Source organism: Rhamphochromis sp. 'chilingali', assembly GCF_963969265.1.
Source record: "Rhamphochromis sp. 'chilingali' genome assembly, chromosome: 5".
Classification (NCBI taxonomy): domain Eukaryota; kingdom Metazoa; phylum Chordata; class Actinopteri; order Cichliformes; family Cichlidae; genus Rhamphochromis; species Rhamphochromis sp. 'chilingali'.
The window spans coordinates 16,610,979-16,631,789 of NC_137932.1; the positions used below are offsets into that span (position 1 = coordinate 16,610,979).

Here is a 20,811-nt window from a genome sequence, read left to right on the forward strand (position 1 = left end):
ACTGGCGCTTCAGCTGGACATATGAAAACAACAAAGATTTTGGCCAATAAAAGAGCTGTCTATTATAGATACAGCATAATTTTACGGTTTAAAAACTCTTAAACTGAAATCTTCAGATTTTCTATTTTACGTTCTCAGTGTTGAAGAATTTAGTCTTATTAAATAAGTCGTGATGCCACAATTACAAAAGAGCACTAATGGAAGTAGAAGGTTTTACAGCATAAGTGCAGGTTTTAATATTGAGTTTCTCTCTGGAAGCAACTTCTTAATTCAGATTAAAAAGATGCAACAGAAGAAGCATCGCTGTGTTTTGATATGTGAAGGTGAAGCCTCCCATTAGAAACCGTAGGGTGTCGAGGACTGTCGATTTTTAATTTCAGAGAGTTTTTTGTACTGCCACTAAATCTGGCCTTAACTATGTTGTTTGCAGCCTTCACAATTTTGCAGGTAAAATATTGTTGGGTTGACTGTTATGATGTTGGGTTTCTGTTAAACCATTTCCTGTTTTATTTTGGAATTCTTTGTCTGTTTATGTTGTTGATTTTATTTCCTGTCTTTGTTAGTTTTCCTTGTGATTGTATGCTCTGCCCTGATTAGTCTCATCTGTGGCGTTCTTCATCCCTGTTTCCAATTAGTCATCATTTACCCGGCTATATGTGTGTGTCTGCAGTTGTTTTCATCTTACTTGCCTCATTTACCTAGACCTCATATTGTTGTCACCCTGCTTGGCACGTGACAAGGTTGTGAATGTGATAACTGGAGAACCAGGTGACATAGGATTTTGAAATTCATATCACAGTTGCATCTACTAAAATCTTCAGATGAATTTGAATCTCGGTGAACTTGACCTCAAGGTAAAGGTCAGAGATCAACTTTACAGAAAATCTTGTGAGCACAATAAACTGAGAGCAACGTCACCTAGGCTTTTCAAACTGATATCATAGGTGTGTCAAGGTCAGAGGTCACCTTTTTACAAAAATCTGGTTCTGCTGGTGTTGCTTGTGTTGCCAGGATTTTCTGGTGTAGTTTTGTATGCAAACCACCCCCACAATAGCAAAAAGCTCCAAAGGTGTGAACTGTTTAGTTTTTATCTTTCTAACCTTTAACTTTTAGAAACAAAAAAAATATTATGAAAAAAAAAGCAGATCTGTTCTAACGTCTTTCTTTCTAGTTTCTTTTTCTTCCAAGTCTCAACTTAAATCATCCCCTTTTACTATTAACTGCACATGTATGGCTTGACTCAGTATGGTACAGGTTCAGTTCGTTGTTCTTCCTGTCTGTCTTTAGCATTTTTGACTGTTGGAAATTATGCAAAGTTCGTCTGCAGATGTGTATAACATGTACGCAGCTAAAAAAAAAAACTAAAACAAATACTTGAGAGGTTTTTTGTTTCCAAGACAATTCCTTGTTACTTGAAAATACAAAATAGGTCTTATTTGGAGTTTTTTCCTTCCTAAATGACTCAACAGAACAATAGCACAATGTTGTTGAGGTATTTTTATCATTGCACAAACTGCTTAAACTCTTCTTTGAAATTGCATCCTCAGAGAAATTGACTTGCTCTCCTGACTCAAATGAACTTTAACCTATTTTTCTCCCCCAGGACTGCTCCCACAACACCGCTGGCCCCTACTGTGACACCTGCCTGCCAGGTTACTATGGCAACGCCACCCGTGGGTCACCTGCGGACTGTCAACCCTGTGCCTGCCCGCTCAATATTCCCAGCAACAAGTAGGTTCTGAAGACCCTGGGGTTAATGCAGCCAGGGCAGCACAATTTAATCAAATGCCTCAATCTATCACTGTTGACCCACCTGACTCTGCGGTCCCTATTTCTCTTAATAATCTCCCGTCTCCTCCTGACACTCTCACCATGTTTTTTTTTTTTGTGTGTGTGTGTGGTCTTTAGAGGTTATCGCCACAACTAGAGACTTCATCACTCTCGGCGGGAATATAATTGTAATGACATTAATGGAAATATCATCACCACAGGTAGACTCATAAATATAAGTGGAGAAACATTATCCCTGTGGGTGGAAATGTCATTGTCGCTGTTAGAATCAACATAATTTCTACTAGGAGCCTTAACACAGTAGAAAATGCAAACCTCCCACAAGTCATTAAGGGATTGAAAACCCTTTAGCATTATATTCCTCTCATATGGAAAGCTACTCATGCTGTGGCTACATCACAGACTTGAATGACAGATGCTCAGATTACACCACACAACAGTTTTCCAAAGAGATGCAAAAATACTACCAGACATGAAGACCTTTAAACCACAGCTATTAAAAAAACATACACATTGATATGTTGTCTAGGGGTAGGCACATTGCTTGGTTACATGCGGTTATTAAATTAAACTCCCTCCGGGACCACATGTGTTGATAAAGTTTAGAAAAATCATCGTTTATAAGAATTTATTTACACACGTCTGATTTGGTTTATTCATGAAACATGCACATAGTACATAAATGACATCATTTAATAGTATTTTATGTTGTTTTGAGTTTTTGGGGTTTTTTTTTTTTTTGCAAAGATGTTTTCACAAAGTGGAGTCATTAAAATCAAAACTACCAGCCGGTGTAAATTTGGATAATCTTTCCTTCAAGGTGTCCTCCTCATACATTTTTGGTGCACTTCAGAGCAAGTGTTATTATTACGTTTCTCCCTGGAAGTCCAATTTTGTATCCTGGCACTCTCTGCAGTGCACGCAATGTCCGCTCTTCTAGCGTGTCAAAAAGCCAACATTTCAACTTGAATTTTATATAGGCGAATAAGGGAAATGCTGCTAGCAGTGAGTGAAGGTGTGTTGGTGTGGCCAAAAAAAACATGCTGTACTCTAGCACACTTTTGCCATAGTTTGGTCTATTTGAGCGGAGTGCCCTCCCTCCCTCCCTGCTTGTTGAAAGCCTGATCATGGAGGACAAATTCACAGGGCACAACCCTGTCAAAAAATAATGAGCGTGCTCCTACTTGTGCTTCTGATTTGATGTGCCACCTTTAGACTTGTGCACTTCAGACTTTTTGACTGAGAACTCCTCTTTGGTTTCTGAGTCACAGAGCCAGCCGTCATCTCCTGTGAAGGTTCTTGAGATAAAAGGAGGGTTAGTATGATACTGAAGCTGAATTTGAGGTCCATGGTTAAGTTGCAAATGCAAAATGGGTCTTCCTCAGAGCAATATATGAATAATAGTATCACTGGAATTGGTGTAGAGAGACGCTCATGCAAAGTCCAATCTTATAAAGGCAAAAATTGTAAAATAAATTATGCAGTTAATTTTTTAGTAAATGTAAGAAATGATCAACTTCAGACAGAGCAGGTTATATATATAGACATTTTATTTTTATATTATTATATTATTGAGCCGCAGATTTTCTAAATGACCAGGGTGTGATGCTCTATGGGACTTGCATGGACAAACAACACAGGCAGCAGCAGCAGCTGAGAATTCTCATGCAGTCATGACATGACATATTCAAAACCCTAAGCGCTAAAGTAAGACACAACTCTCTCATACCTCAGGCCTCCACACCACCCTGGCAATAATAATAGCTTTGAGAAGCCATGCCTTTCACCCCCCTCAAAATAGCCATCCAGTCCCTTATCTTTACCAAAATAGCTAGTTAGATTGTTCCACTTATCTGTAATGTCTGAGCTCTTATGAACATCTGATGAAGTGATTAGTGTCAACAGGGGAGAAGACTGGGATTTTTAATCAAATCAATAAAAAAAAACTGCTTTGTTTTTGATTGCTGTTCTTTTTAATTTATGCCTGGGATTAATTCTCTAACTGCCAAGGACACGTTTTTGTCTTTTTTTCCCCCCTTTTTTAAAAAATCACTATAGTTGAATGGAAGTTAATAGTCAATTATGTATCCACGCAGGCCTTAAAAATCTGCAGATAAAACTGTATATGTCTGTTTAACTAAGCATTTTTCACCGCCATTACGACCTAAAATTGTGCCAAATTTTTCCAAAAAGTATAACACGGCCTGCTTTTTTTCCTATTATTTTTATTATTATTTGTATTTTAATCTTGGTATTAATCAGTTTATCAGCTTTAAAGATTATTTATTTTAGTAAAATGTGTTTTTTATGATTTTGTTAATTTTGCAGATACTACCTTGCTAGATATTAGGGCTGAACGATTATGGAAAATAATCTAATTGCGATTTTTTTGCCCCAATATTGCGATTGCGATGCGATATGCGATTATTTTTTAAGGTCTTTGTCTTCTGTATTATTAAACAAAGACAAGCAATACATCATATAGTATGGCCAATACTATATTACATTAATTTTAAACTGTTCTTTCCTGGAAGACAGACCTCTGTTATGATGACATGAGGTGATGCATGAATTGATGACTGACATTTTTATTTAACTTCTTCAATCACAACAGTATATTTGAACATACACAATAGTTTATTTTTAGCTTACAAACATCTGAGCATAAAGTGCTGACAAGGAACCCTGGTGTAAACATTAAAATGAAAGTCAGTACAATGTGCAGATTGCAGAAATATACATAAAAAAAATCAGTGGCTTTACCACACTCAGTTTTTCGACATCTGTGAACTACTAGACAGTCATTCAATTAAAAAATAATATTAAATAAATAAAACTAATAAATAAAAAATACACACATCTTACTGATCTCTGCAGTCAGTAACATTACACATAAAGTGCAAACATAATAGCAATTGTATAAACACACACACAAACACGCCTTTAAAGTTTAAAGGCGTGAAATTGGACGGTCTAGCCTTCTGATTAGCTAATCAGAAGGCTAGTTCTGATTAGCGTCACCGCTGTCTCGGTGGAGTTTAATAAACTCGGCCGTCTGCTTCTTGCTATCTAAAATATAACCAGACACTGGCGTAAATTCTCGACTGTCTCATACTTCTGTTTAATAAGTTTTCTGTTTGACGTTTAGTCAGCTGTGTGAAAACCAAGGAGGAACCCACCCGGGGGATTAATAAAGTTTTATTTTATCTAATCTAATAACTTTAATCTCAGCCAAACCGATTTACTCACGAACAAACAAAACACTGAAAAAAGCCCAACAATAACATTTTTAGGTTGTCTAAGTGACTTATATATTACGTTTAACCCGAGCAGAGAAACTCCGCGGTGATCTGAAAATGATGTGCCGGGAGGTGTGCCGTTCTCGGCCGCATCAGTAACCCTCGAGCTCCCGGCTAGCTGTCGAGCTGGTGGGTAGCAGACGCCTCTGAAAACGTCGAAGCACTTTTGCAAATATGGGATATCTTGATAAACCGAGGAGATATTCGATGTTTACACAACTACTTTCTCGCCTGAAAATATTTTAAAAGTTTATTTTGTGACCCAGAAAGATTAGTATGAGTAATTTTAAAACTTAATAGCGGCCGCCATTGTTGGAAACTGGAGTTTGGCTGGGCCGCGCTATGAATTCTGGGATATGGTAGTAATTTGGACAGCCTTCGGCGCGTCGCTGTGACGTAATCGGTCTACAAATGCGGCCTCAGGAGGATGCAGCCCATGAATTTGGACATGTCCAGAGTATAATCGCAGCCTTTGCGGTTAGAAAATTGCACTTGATCATGTCGCGATATTATCGCAAATGCGATATATCGTTCAGCCCTACTAGATATATTTGCAGACCAGTGACATCCTTCCCATCCTGGCCCTTGCAATACCACTTCTAAACTGCAGCAGCCTCCTTCACCTAATGATCCACACGGCAAAATCGGATAAGAAACATAAAAGCACAATCCTTAAAGGCGCTTTAAAACTGCATTACTTTAATGACCACCAGGGGGCAACTCGTGTGACGCGAAATAGCTTCTTCCTCAGGTTCCTTGCTCTGTGACATCAGTAAACACTTAGCAATAAAGCATTAAAATGAGCACAGCTGCAATTTGGCTGTTTACAACTTTATACAACTCTTCTCATACAGCTATGAATTATTTACATTTTATACAGAAAGTGTTTTTCAGTGTTTGTTGTCCGCATACTCTGGCCAATGAAATGTTATTTGTAACTCAGTGAGCCAGCACACAATTAATGAGCCAGTCAGTCAGCTAGTGAGTCAGTCTGGTGCCTGGAACCCGAGCCAGCAGAACTATCTATAGTTTTTGGAAGTGGGAGGGTGAGAGAAAGAGGGAAAGAGACTATCATTTTACTTTGTCGCTGTCTCTTTCTATCTCTCTCTCTCCCCCTCTCCCTTGGTTCGTTAGGCTACACTTTGTAGGGTGGAAGAGGGTTTTTGTAGTCAGGATTGGTGCATGTGTGTGTGCAAAACGGAGAGGAAACTAAAATGTGTATGTGAGTGAATGTGTCATTCAAAGTGCGAATGGGACTGGGAAGAGAAAGCAGAGAAGCAGGTGTGAATGTGTATATGAGGAGGCAAACAATGGCCTTAACTCGCCTCTGTCTTCTCTTCTTCTTCCTGCCTTTTGCCACACTGGGACAACGCTACCAAACTCATCAAAAACTTCAACAACAATCGCAACAACTTCATCTTGGGAACCATGGTAGCTTCAGTCCAACCTGCCACTTGAGTCAAGACGGAGAGCTGCTGTGTGATCAGTGTCGGCCTGGCTACACAGGACCACGATGCGACAGGTAACACACAGTCAAAGCGCTTAGAAACGGTGAAAGGTCTGACACAACTCTGCCTGAACTATGTGCCTAATTTTCACCTTAGCCCAGCTAAGTTCATTATTATTTAATTAAATGACACTGTCAGAAACACACATCTATTAGTGTAATGCATTCAAACCAGCAAAGTATGTTTCATGACCAAATAGTGGCACTATTAGATGTATCCAACTCTAAGTACTAGAAAGTAAACCAGACTTATAGTCAGTTGTTAATTTTGTTTTTTAATGAAAATGGAGAAACTACTGCTCATTAACTGTTTCTTGAGTACTCTGTCTCATTGTCCATCTATTTTATTAGCTGAGTGACATTCTTGTTCCATTAGCTATGGGCTCACCAGTGCAAAACTAATGAGAAAAATATTTCTCTCTGGATGTGAGGCTTGTTGAAACTTCAGGCTATACTGTCATGTTATGACATGCACCGAGTAAATATAGACGTTTCACCACCCAGGCTGACTCAAATACAGTACATTTGGTTTGTATTAAAATAAAACTGCTCATAGTTAAAATTCTAAAGTTCTAATGTGCTGTAAGAGTACTCTTCATTATGTTTGTTTTTCATATAAATATATGTGAAAAAGCATTTAATAAACTTCAGACAAAGCCTTGTTCTTGCTTTTTGCTAGATGGAAGGGGCCTACCGGATGTTTGATGTGCTGATCTGATTCATGTTTTGTTTTTGTAAGCTTTTATGAGCTTCTTTAGTGACAAGTTTTTGGAAGTATTTTTTCTTCTTCTTTTTTCTGGCAACCCAGAAGCTGTTTTCTGTTGTATAAATTTATAAATCTTTAATAAACTCAGTTGTTTGCACTGTCGTCACATAGCAAAAGAACATCATTAATCATAAAAAGTGTTTGCCCTGGGCATGTGCTGATTTCTTACATTCTTAAAAATTGGTGTCTAAAGCTCAAAATGTGTTCGTAGTAATCATGTTCTATAATCAAACTAGTGCACTTCTCAAACACATTCATTCATCTTCTTTTATTAGATAACCTATGGCAAATTTAGAATTGCCAATTACCCTTACTCATGCATGTGTTTAGTCTGTGGGAGGAAGCCAGAGATGGGTGCCCAGGGAGAACCCATGCAAGCATTAGGAGAATATGCAAACACCACACTGAAGGTCCACAGTAGGCAGCTTGATTCAAACATAGGACCTTCTTGCTGTGAGGCATCAGTGCTAACTACTGTACTACTGAACTGCTCTTCAAATCTCATAGTTCTATCTTGTAAAGCAAATGATTCAGTCTTGGGCCTGAAACATTCTTAACCTCTTATTCTCGAACTTTAAATGGGTAATAGGCCAGTTCACTGGCTTGGAGGCAGTTTTGGAAGGGAAGCAGGCAAATGGGTCACTTTTTAGAAGTAAAATTGGTGCTGTAGGAGGAACTGAACACCAGGTTCAGGCACCCGACATTCATCAGACCCAAGAGGTTGGTATAGACAGAAGGACAGACCGTGTGTAACAATGCCCCTGCTTAACCAGCTAGCCCTAATGGCACTGGAAGGTTGGGCCCATCCTTGGAAACAAAAGCCATGAGTGCCATGAGAGTGTGCACATCTTGGTAACAGTAGCAAATATTCAGTTAACAAATTTAAAGGTCGAATCTTGGCTGCTCGTTTGAGGGGAACGTATCAACCATGATGTAAACCACTGAGTTTCTGGTGTTTGCCATTGAAGTCAACTGACCACTGTCTCTAATGCCGCATAGATTAGTGTTTACATTTTCAGCTTTTACAGCTTTTACAGATATGCAAGGATATGTTCATATGTTTTTCTTAATGAGAGTAACAGATTAATAAAACAACTTAATATTGGCATATTTACACTGTTATTTATAAACAGTCTCAGTCTCAAACATTTGGGCTAATATGATGACAAATTCTGCAGTTGCAGTTACCCGAGCTTTTCTATTTGTTGCTGCTGGAGGATGCGGCGCCTCAGTTCGCTGTCCTGAATAGTATGCATGCCATGCATTCCACATCAGAATCTCTCTGTCTGCCTTTGAGTCTTTTTATAAACCTCATTTGCCACTGGAAAGTAAACTGACTCATTGCCAGCTCTGTCTGTCATAGAGTAGCATCTGCACCACATTGCTTTCCAGCCACTGTGCAATATGGCCTCGTGCTGGAACGTGGCCCAACCAATACAATTTGACTCCTCCACCTTTCCAATCTACTTCTGTGTCCGTGTATTAATGAGTGACCACATGGTGCAGTCTGTGTTTTTAATTAATCCTAAAGTAGGAAAAAGCTCATAATATAGTAAACATTCCTTGTTGCTGCTTTTAATGAATTTAGAAGATTGTTTAATTTTGGGGAGTCTGTGTGTGCCTGTACATGTTTATCTTTTGTGCCTGTGTGCCGGTAAATTTATGGATCTGCAGCTGAATATACAGAAGGCATCTGTGTATACATTCTCCTATCCACATGCATGTGTTGTTTTGATCTCACACTGCACAGTCTCATAACGCACAGGAGCTGATGTAATGGGAAATATTTTATTACTAATGACAGCATTAAGTAGGTAATCAGCAGTTGGTGTTTCTTGTTCTATTAGTCTAATTGATACCTGCTATGCACTACCTGCCATTACACTTCATTATCTACAGTGCTTTTGTTGTTGTTTGTGGTAATTAATTGTAATGCGCCAATTTGTCTGTATTATGGGCTTTAACAAAATAAGCTGGTCTATTCCGCCCATGCTAATAGACTATCCACTCACTGCTAAGTGATTCTGCTTTTCAATTTCCTGTCCATAAACAGTCATTTAGAATATAGCTGAATGCTCTTTATTGCAGCTGCTTAACAAATGTAGGTTAAAACACTTTGAGTCACGGGGTGCTATTTAGGGTGTGCCAGTATGTTAATGGTCTTGCAGATAAGGTCTTTCATTTGTCATGTTAGGTGCTTGCTGCCAACTAGCTGATATGATGGATATAATGTACTTTAATCGATCACCCTCTCATCTAGAATGCAGAGGGATTAAAGTGAGGGTTATTGTTAATGTTGTCGTAATACTACTTATTGATGTTAATGTTAAGAGATGTGCAAATGTAATCATATGTCAAGCTTCGCTGTACGTGTGAGTAAAAGTAGAAACTGTAACACGGAGGCTGCTGGAGGCTCCAAAGTAACATTCAAAAATAGAAATGAAGACTCCAGGAATTAAGTATCTGTTACTTAATTGACGCATTTTAATTGACGTATTTAAATACCTTGTCTCTATGCCGGTTTATGGAGTTTGTCTCAGCTACTCCTCACATGACTGCAGGTGACTAAATGAGTAAATGAGTGGAATAGTCAGTTCACATGGGATTGTTGCTAGTAGTATTAAAATGAGTGTTGGCAGAGCATTAGTTCAGCATTACTAGATAGCAGCAGATTAATTGGTGCTTTGGTTTTAATGAAACTTTTCAGTGCAAAGTTCAGACAATTACTGTATATTGGATTTGATTGACAGTGGCCTGTTAGCAGCAGCAGCACCATCGCAATTATCATCAAACTTGAAACAGCCCTCTTCAACCCGGGGATGACACCACAAAGAAATGCGTTTAATCAGAAGCTTTTTGTGAACTACGAAAAGTACTCTGACAATGTTTTATGGCTTACTTTGTACTTCATTGAACGTTATAGTAAAAAGCTGATTCCAAAAATGATTTCCAGGTGCTGTTAAAGCACTATAGTTTTTCACATAGCTAATTGTTAATTCAGGATTGAGGATTTAAGCTTGTTCTTTTATGAGGAAATTAGTCTAAACTGGTTGATGGTGTGAATTTGAGCATTGTTTTAGTGTCGTTCTGTTTTAGCCTGTGTTGGAATGATTAAAAAAAGCCTTTAACAGTTTTATTGACAGTGGAGACGAACATAATTAATGATTATATTAAGAAGAAACTGAGCATTTATTCCCCTGTTGTCGACTCTCCATTCATCACTCTGAGAATACAACGCGACTGTTACGATCCAAGCCCATCTGCCCTTCTCTATCTCTCTTTACAAGTTATGCCATACATTTCCTCCACACTCTGATGATTTTGACCAGGTGTTTAACCCCTCCAAAAATATCAACTTCAATCACGCTAGACTAGCCACTATAAATACCTTCACTTCCTCTTGAGGCCCAAGTAACTACACGTATGCATGACTAGAATAGAAGCCCTAACATCGGAATTCATCTCGCATATAAGACTAAATACAAACAGCTCATCTCAACTCAAGAAATAAAAATGCTGCCAGTAAAACTGGGAAGATGTGCAGACATGCTTCAGAAACATACATGTGCACATACACACACACTCGGAGTGGGAAGGAAAGCTAATAAACCAGTTCTATTGAGTACCAAGGAGGGTCAGTGGTAATAATGGCTGGCTGCTCTTGACTCTTTCCCTCACTCTGTCCTTTCCTACCCTCCACCCCCACCCACACCCCCTCTCTAAATTCAATTCTCTTTTCAATGTGAAGACCTTTCCCCTCTCTCCATCTCCCTCTCTTCTCTCATCTGATCGCTCTCCCTCCTCCCTTTCACTTTTCTCTGTCCCTCTTCCTCTCCTCTTTCATCTCAATTCCCTTTTCAGCCTGTAGAGCCTGAGCTCAGCTTTGGCCAGCCTTATTTGGTTTCAGCGGCTCGTGTGACAGCGCCGCTTTCTCAGGTTAATATATTTCCCAGGCCTTGGCCATCTTCCTTTTTATTAATCGAATGAAGTTATTGAAAAAGCAAAATATTGAAATCCTGAACTGGTTTGACAGTTAACACATTTACTTGTTCTTGATCAAGAGTCCTAACGACCCTTTGGAATGTTTGTATCCATGAATGATGCTTAAAAAAATAAAGAATCCATCACAAAAACATCACTTGGTTTTTAAGACCACCTGTCATAGAAAAAAACAACACAAACTAAACATTTGCTGAACTGAACTGATGTTTTTATACCAAAATTTGAGCACAAATTTGAAAAATAAATCAAGAATAATGTTTCCACAATGCAAGTTAAAAACTATAATTTAGCATCTTAATCAAAAAATAAAGTGCTTTAATTCTTTCCCCACTTTTTTTTTTTTGTAAAATATCAAATTTGAAAATTCACGGATAATAATAATTAGGATTTAATATATCATTTTGATTAAAGACCTTAAAGAGCGCACCCTGGTGGATTCACCAATGCGGAAGCATAAAAAATGATTTATTGTTAATTTAGGACAGCTGTGGCATAAACCTTACTATGGCTGGTGGACGAAAAAAATAGGTTAAAATAGGTTATATGTTTTTTATGATTTTGGTTTTTAACGTTACAAATAAATTTGAAATGAACATTGCAGGGGTTTTTTTCGTAGTCTGACTTTTTGTTTCCAGTTTATAAATGTAGTTCAGACAGCAATGCTTTTATTTGAGTAATAGCTGGGCAGCCTGCAGTAAACATCCTGAAGTTCACTGCCTAAAGCCATTAAATCTCCATTTTAAAAAAAAAATGTCTTCAAGGGTTTACTTGTATAAACTTTAATTTCTATGCCCTTTCATTTCTGTGGGTTTGCCCTGTAGCTCTTTGGGTGTTTATATTTATGTAATGGGAGTGTACGTATATGAATAATTCAGCTGGACTGGTATCTAAGCAGTTTAACTGGTCAAACAAATTATATAACAGTGCTCATAGTTCCTGTGGACATTTGCTGATGATTTTTAGTTCTTGTGTAGATAGAGACTGGATTTTGGCTTCTGTGATAGTTTGGCGCTTTAATGAGTAATTGTGTATTCAAAGTGTTTTATAATACTGGTGCTAGAAGCTGAAGTAAACAATACTTATATTTACCTGCTTTTACCTGCTGACTCATACGCAGTAGTTGTTAGATGCGAAAGAAAGATAGAAGACAAGGTGACCCACTGTGTATTTTCTTTCAAACTTGAAAGCTGAGGGGGAAAAACATATTTTCAAGTGTTATTTGGGATATAAAAGCAGAGCAAAACTGTATTTTAAAGATATTAGTGCAATACCTGCTCCTTCAGTAACAGAGAGAGGGAGAATAACAGGATGGCATCTTGTTGGTGCAGCTCGAAAGGGTAAAGCTTGGATGTTAATCAGGGTTGAGGCATTTTAAAAGCTCCTGTATGTCGAATTTTATAGTTAGACAACTTCTGCTGCTGGTATAAGAGTTGGTATGTAGAAAATGTGACAGTTTTTACAGTCAGTTTCAGCCCAGTCATCCTCAGTGGTGCTTTTTAATGCTACGAGTCAGAAACTTGACAGATTACAAGTAAAAATCTGCAAAAACCTTGATGCAGAAAAATATTTGTGGGTTCACTGGCATGTCTTCTATCTGCATTGTACAAAATATTTCACCTTATTCTCTTATTATTACGTCTCCCCCAGGAAGCTGATCGGTTAAAGATGATGTGAAACTGATTTATCCATCTCTTGGTATCTCCACTGATTCTCAGATGTTCCAATGGATACTATGGTCAGCCCACTGTACCAGGGGGATCCTGCAGACTTTGTGATTGCAATGGCAACCTGGACCTTTCCATACCTGGGAGCTGCGATCCAAATACAGGCCGGTGTCTGCGGTGTCGCCAGGGTTATGGTGGCAAATCTTGTGACAGCTGCGCTGCAGGTTATTATGGAGACGCCATCATAGCAAAAGATTGCCAACGTAAGTAAGACGACAAAAATTTAAACAGAAATCAAACAACTGATATACAGTCATGGGAAAAATGAAAGCTTCTGTTGAGCTTTGTCTCTTGCTTGTTGCATGGCCCAATTTCAGACAGGCTTTAGCAGTTGTACAGATGGACTCACATCAGTATTATAGATATGTTTATTTTGTTATTAGTATCATTATTATTAATAGTAGTAGTTGTGGTGGTGGTGGTGTATACTAGTTGTAGTATTCGGTGTTAAGATATTTTTAAATTTTCTAACACGGCCAAAGCTTCATAATTTGTTTGTACTTATTTTGTGATGCAGTTCTAAATTTGGACATAAAATACAGACAGTTTCATGAATGAAATTACTCATTTGATTTTAATCATTTGTGCACCAAACATTCACTCTCTGATCTAGAGCTAATTTTGCTGGTACATCCACTCCAAGGAAGACTATTGTGAATCTTTTCATTTGTAAATAATCTTTCTCGCTTTCGAATGATAGCTTTCAAATGGTTTGAAAATGGCTTCATAACCCTTCTCAGATTTATGGGCAGCAACAGTTGCTTCTTTAAAATAATTTCTTTTCTCCTTGGCATTGTGTTAACACACACTTGAATGCTCCACACCAACAAGCTGCCAAAACCTCTGCTTTTATATCAGTGGTCACACTTGCTGATGATCAATTAATCAAATGCATTTGACTAGCTGTACTCAGCTGCTACTTACCCTCTTAAGTCCCATGGAATCAGGCAGTTCGTCTGCATTTTATCTTAGCCTTTGTTAAATAAATAATATTAATAGCTGCTAAGGATCAGATCTGATTTGATATCTAAAACCTTAGAACTGAAGGATAATGTTCTTCCTTTTTACCATGAAGGTATGTTAGTTTATATCGCTGTAGTATTTCAGTAGTTTTCAAACTTTTTGTGGCCAAGGCACACAAAAATGTCTGCACGGTGACATTTTATCAGTTGTTTTTTTGATTACACAGTCAGACGAAGGCACTTCTTCTTGTGGCATCTAACATGATATTTGGTTACCTGGTTGTTCCTGATACAGTCTCATAATTCCCACCATCCAGCAACTGCATGAATTGACCTAGTTGTCTTTGACAGAAGGCCTTAAGATGTTTTTTATTTCCTTCTGTGCATAAAGAGTATAAACATAGCATACTTAGACTTAACTTCAGACATACCGGTAAACCCCAGCACACCATTTGTGAAGCTCTGGTCTAGAGGAAAAATAAAACCCACACGTGCATCGGGTCTGAGTGCATTTACACTGCAAGCACTATTCACACACATTGGTGTTCACTTGCAGGGGAAATTTTAGAATTTCATTATCCTGTCCGTGGACATTTGGACCATAGACCACTACCAGAGCCACAGGGACCCCTGACTTGGTGTATATATCCAGACATCAAGTAAAAATCTGATTCATCTGTTTTGGTGTAAACAGCACAAATTTAATGTTCTCAGTTCTAAATTTGTTTGCATGTTGTTCTAAATCACATACAGATCTGTTTATTTCACAATGGGACCTCACTGAAATCTGAATTCATCTCACTCTTGCGTCGCTCATATATCTCGAAGGTGCTGGAGATTACCTGCTCTGGAGTACGCGCTGGAAAACAAACCCCACAGAGGTTTTATGAGCTTTGATAGTTTGTAGTTGCTACAGTGCAGACAAATAAAAAACAGAGCAGACATTGAAACTTTGAAAAGATTTTTTTGTTTTTTGCTTTTTTAGACTGAACTAATGTTTTGTTGTCACAGCAGCTGTTGTTTGTCTAAAAGTTACATTGGTCCTCGTTTACGATGGCTATCCACTAAGGTGGCACTTCATTGTATGTTTCAAAAAAATCTCAATTTTTACCATACAAGGTTCTCATCCTTTCATTCTCTCGAGAGGCAGGTCAAAATCTTATCTAAATCATAGTTTGTATAAACATGATAAATTTGCAGCCCTCATTTTTAAAATTTCAAAATTGATCACTTTGGTGACTCCTAGTGTCAGAAAGAGACACTGCACGCCACTGCGTCGCATCCCCAGCGTGACCCCTGGTAAAAGTGACATATTGACAGGACCCATCTGTCAGTAAAGAGTTTATTATCATAATGATTTTAAAGAACCTGCAATAAAAAATAACACTCAGGGCCTTAAAGATGGAAAATATAATTTGGTTTTCCTTCATTATAGAGAAAGTCAGCAGTGCAGCTTGTGGGTCTCAGCAGGGTGTCTCACTGTAGAACACAATTTCTTTATGAAACTCAGTTTTAGCTAAATGATACTTTTAAGCCTTTCTCTGAAACATTCAGTGGATTGTACGCCATCTGGAGCGCGCCTGTATGTGTGTGTGTGTGTGCATCAACGAGCAGCTGTGCTAGTGGGAGGTGTGATGTTGGAGCAGCCCACTGACTCCCAGCTGTGTTTAAGATTTAAAATAAACACTATACCTGTAAAAATGAGGTGGTGAGAGTGGAAGAGAAAGAAAGAGATGACAGCGAATACAGATGGCACTTGTTTGTGAAAATCTTCATTAAAACCTTTTTTTCTTTTTTTTTAAAAAAAGAAAAAAAAAAGAAGACAGTGGTGTGGGTGGGTGTGGGGAGGGTGGGGTAGGGGAGACAGATCAGCAGAAAGACACTTCACAGTGAGCGATAGACAGGCGGACTGATAAACAGACAGATAAAACTGTCAGCCCAGCACAAAAGCAGGCAGACAGGCTGACAGAGGGTATTAATGTGTATTTGATAGTTCATTGTTCTGTAGTTGTTTCCCCTCTCCACCCAGCTAAATGGTTATTGATTAATCAGCCTGATCTATTGCTCTTCCACAGTGCTGATCGGCTGCTTGTGTCTGGGAGATGGAGAGTTGTTATTGATCCTGCATGAATGACAAAAGACCACCAAGAATTATTAAAACACAACAGCTCTCTCTCTTGCTCCCTCTTCTTCTGCCAGTCTACCTCTCTCTCGCTCTCTCTGTGACTGCTTCCCTCTCCCTGCTGCTCCCAGTCTTAATGAATTTTATTGAGTGGAGCAGGAGAGTTCAGGCCGAGTCCATTTGCGCACTATTAGACTGTAAAAATCCTTTACTTTTTCTTTTGATGTCAGAGTTCTCATCTTCAGCCATTTTCGCCGCAGCCTTTTTGTGTCTCCCCCCTTTAATAGTGTTTCGCTTTAATTCTGCTGGAGAATTGAAAATGGTTTGATTTTGCAAGCAAACTTGGCCACAAACCAATTTGTCTGAGGAATAAATTTCAAGAGAACTCCTCTGAGACCATTTCTCACATGGGGGGGGGGAATTCATTTGAAAGTTGTAGAAAAGATATGTCAATTGCTCCGTCGCACATTTGTCCATGGGAACAATGTGAGTATGTGGTAATTCAATGGCGTAATTACGCTTCCTGTGTATCTGACACTTAATGAATGTTTCATAGATGTTTCTAACAGTTGGTCAATAAACTCTTGAGGGATCTTTGGGAAAACTCACAACTCTAATTTTATCACTCCTAACGGACTATTGAGTGCAGAGGCCCAGGCACTTTTCAAGGGACTGATGGGACCAGAGAAATACTGCAGGAAAATAAAATCCTCAAACAAGTAAGAAGTCTGGACTGACTATGTTTTAGCCAGTTATTTTTTTACATGTACATTAATAGTGCCCCACCATGTATAAGATTCAGACTTCCCTGCCTTATGCTTACTTGACTTCTGGAGATTGCCTGTGGAGACTACTGTACCTGCAAATAATTTCTTTCAAGGGGTTTGTGGCTTGAATTTCTCCAGTTAGACTCCCATCTTGAGCTCTAGATGTGAAAAGGAAATGAGAAACACTTTTCTTTTCTTTTCTTTTCTTTTCTTTGAGTCAGTCAAACAGCTTAACCCCGGATGCCACCACTTCATGTGCTCAGTGGTCAGTAGAAGTCCCTTTAAAATAGTGCTTGCTGCACTATACCATGAAAAGAAAATGTGGCTTTGGTGGAAAACAGGATGTGCACTCAGTGGAAATCATCTAGATAAAGACTTGTAGAAATTAGAGATGGCACAATACCACTTTTTTATGTCCGATACCGATATCATAAATTTGGATATCTGCCGATACCAATATGAATCCGATATAGTGTTTTTTAATCAATAAAACTGTTTTTTAAATATCTTGCTGCATTTTGTATAAGTTCATACTCAAGTTTAAATAAACAACAACACTAAAGCTATTGTGTTATACCTGTATGTAAAATAAAAATACACTGCACCCAAAATATTTCATAGTTCAGCAATACTGATCAATCTAATAAACTTAAACCTACTCCATCCTTCCTATTCTGGAGTACTTAGCAGGAATATTAAGCAGCCTAACTAATAGGGTTGCAAACTCCCTGCAAAAAAAAAAAAATAGGGAACCACCCCCCCACTTCATGATGCTTAATCAATGTAATCAACTTTAATTTGATGCAGTGTAAAAAAATGCACACAAATAAATTATTTTTCAAGAATAATTAAATAGATTCAACATCTTTCTTCAACAGAACTGTAGACTGCACAGATGGTATCTTCCCAAAGGAAAAAGTACTATAGCTTACTAGAGTATATTAGACTTAACAGTTACTATATACTGTAATGGACTTCTATACATTTAAATCAGATTAAAACTTTGGGTGTAAGATTCAGATAATTATTTATTAAAAGCTCGACATTTTAAATGAGAGTAAGAAAGAAAAGTATGTCTTTGTGCCCCCTTTTCCCTGTTCATGCCCTATCGGCCCCCCTGGCTAAACTTTGCTAGATCCGCCCCTGCACAGTTACCAGCCGTCAGCTACTTAGAAAAGGATCCTGGTGTAGAAAGTAAATAAATTCTAACAACAGCTTATCAAGGTTAAATGTGCTGCTGTTGTTCAGCTGCTGGTTTCCTCTTTCTGGTGCAAAGTGGGCCAAAAACAAAGAAGAGATATGGACTCGCGACAGAAAAGCCGATCAGCTGATCATTAATCAGTTTCATGATTGAAGTAGCAACAGGAGAGGGAGAGAGAAGAGGCAGTCGCTCCATATATTGGTTATTAAGCTTAACGCGGGAATGCCTTACAAACATTCAGAGATGAACTTACACACTTGCTTTACTTCTCTCTGGGATAACTTCCTCGGAGATGAAATGCTGGTTTAGTAGCAGGCTACAAATACACACAGCCGCTCTATCACGTGAGCACACTGCTCTGACGTGCTATGGTTATGAGCCGAGTTACGCTATGTCGCAAGTTTTGTGAGGTGCTTTTTTTGATATTTAAGGGATCGGATTACATTTTTTATTTCTCTCCGATATCCGATCCAGTAATTTATGTCAGTATCGGACCGATACGTAATATCGGATCGGTCCATCTCTAGTAGAAATGTCAGGCAGATAATCATCTAAACCAAATGCCTGGTATAGCTCTGATGCAGGGAGATCCGATGTCAAAAATCTCAAAAAACTTGAGATTGTAACCCTGAAATACATATTACATGTAGTAGTGCAGATAAAACTGGTTGAATTTGGGACCAATCGGATGCCTCATTGATGGAATTGCATCATCTTTTACACAGCAGTTCATATAAAACATGCATTTATAGCATTTAGGCTCTCTAATTCCCATTTTTATTTACATGTTTATCATTTTAAAATTATTATGTAGCACACATGCAAGCAAAACCCTTTGGAGTGATGTGCATTTATGGATAAATGCAATTTTTTTATAGTTGCATTATTGAATAAACACTGTGTTCACTAATATCATTATTCTAATGATAAATGGCAAAGCTAATTAAGGACAGAAGTTATCAAACTAGGATTGGTGATAATCATTAGTTATTTTGAGTCATAAAAATCTCAGTACTGTGGCCATGCCTCGATCATGGAGTTACAGACCCCTGGGCACAGATGTTTGATGGGCTTTTGACAGCTTGTTTTAAGGATCAGGCTTGTTTCTCTTTTCTTCAGTAATCAGACATATCATACAGGACTGTGTGCAAACATGTACATAAAATAGTTTGAAATGAGTACACATACACACATACCTGCTCTTTTCCTCACTTTCTCTCTCTCTATGTCTGATTTCCTCAGCACCTCTTGACAGTACCACAATGCTGCTTCTACATCAGAGCTGAAGTAATAATGAAGTAGAGCCCAGCACGCTTTTATCAGGAAAAGCACTGGGATGTGTTTGCTTAGAAAAGGAATAAGCATTGATTCTATGTCAAAATCCAAAATTAAGTATATAAAATAATAATACAGGTAAAACAGAAATATTTTTTGGATACTTCCTTCTTCGGTTGTGAGGGCAGCCTGGTTTTGAGTCAAACCTTTAGGTCATAGATTTATGGTGATTGTGAGTAGCTAACCCTTAGCTGCTAACCTAAAGCTAACCTTTAGTCATGTTATCACACCAAGCATTTCAAGAACTTTAAAGTCAAGGGCAATGTTTTCATCCTGAATTTTTAAATTTCCTCCTTTTTCTTGTCATGGCTGTTTCATTAATTTTTCTTCCGCTCCTGTGTGTCCCCGCACCCTGTGCTCGCTGCTCTTGTCTTTCCTGCTCCTTCCTGGAGAAAAATAACAAAGAAGCAACTTGTCAGGACACTCAACTACCACGGGCATGCACTCACTGGACTTGATACTAATAACACTAATGTGGAGTCTCACGCAATGATCCCACAACAAGGAGCGCTCAGCCACCGTCTAAAGAAGCTCCCCAACGACGCTTCATTAGCTGCAGGTGTGTGAGTCATCATCTGCTTCAGGTGTGGCCATCCTCTAGATAGGACACGCCCACCAGGCCTACCTGAAACCCAGTACTCAGCCACACTCACAGACACACCCACTTGCCTATACATACCAGGACAGGGAATCACAAGAACAGCAGCAGTGCTGCTTGGTCTCATTTTCCTCATGAATAGACACCCCAACTGAGTCCCTGGACACATACCCAGTATGCACATTGGAGGCTGTGGTAATTCATTAAAAGATGATGTAAAAGGACAACATGTGATGCTTAGTAAGTTCAAAAACAAGGCCAGAGTAAAGGAATTGTTGGAGATGGCTAACAACGTCTACTATTACAAGTTATATAGGGCATGGTGTCCATGGTAAAAATTACAGGGGATATTCCTGATTTTTTTCATAGTACCAAACACTGGCATTTCTTTGGGGAAGAATGCGCTTTTACACTGGCACTTTGGATGCCAGATGCACAGTAACTACTCCTCCAGTTGGTTAATCTGACAGATTGACGATTGCTGAGTAACAAAACAAATTTAGTCTAAGAAACATTTACTTTTCCAACACTGAAAAGAGGGAAAAAAATGAAGTAGTGATTTATCCCACAACAAGGTCCACATAGTAACAACAGACAGAACAGTCCAGATGGTTCCCCAAGGGTGAAGCTGGGGAGGTGAGACAGAGTACGAGAGAGTGTGAAACAGAGGCAGGTGTATGTGTGCATGTTTTCTCGCATGTTTAATCAGCCGTGTGTGTATTTACATCTGCATGTAT

At 38.6% G+C, this 20,811-nt stretch overlaps 1 protein-coding gene across 4 annotated transcripts in view; it reads left to right on the top strand.

Moving 5' to 3' along the window:
• Nucleotides 1–20,811, top strand: part of lama2 (laminin, alpha 2) — a 228,061-nt gene that overhangs the window by 111,246 nt on the left and 96,004 nt on the right. For all 4 annotated transcript variants that reach the window (XM_080883708.1, XM_080883710.1, XM_080883709.1 and 1 more), the window contains exons 19-21: nucleotides 1,604–1,731; nucleotides 6,526–6,612; nucleotides 13,081–13,292. In XM_080883708.1, the coding sequence (XP_080739834.1) occupies nucleotides 1,604–1,731; nucleotides 6,526–6,612; nucleotides 13,081–13,292 (427 nt within the window). The remainder of the gene's footprint in view (nucleotides 1–1,603; nucleotides 1,732–6,525; nucleotides 6,613–13,080; nucleotides 13,293–20,811) is intronic.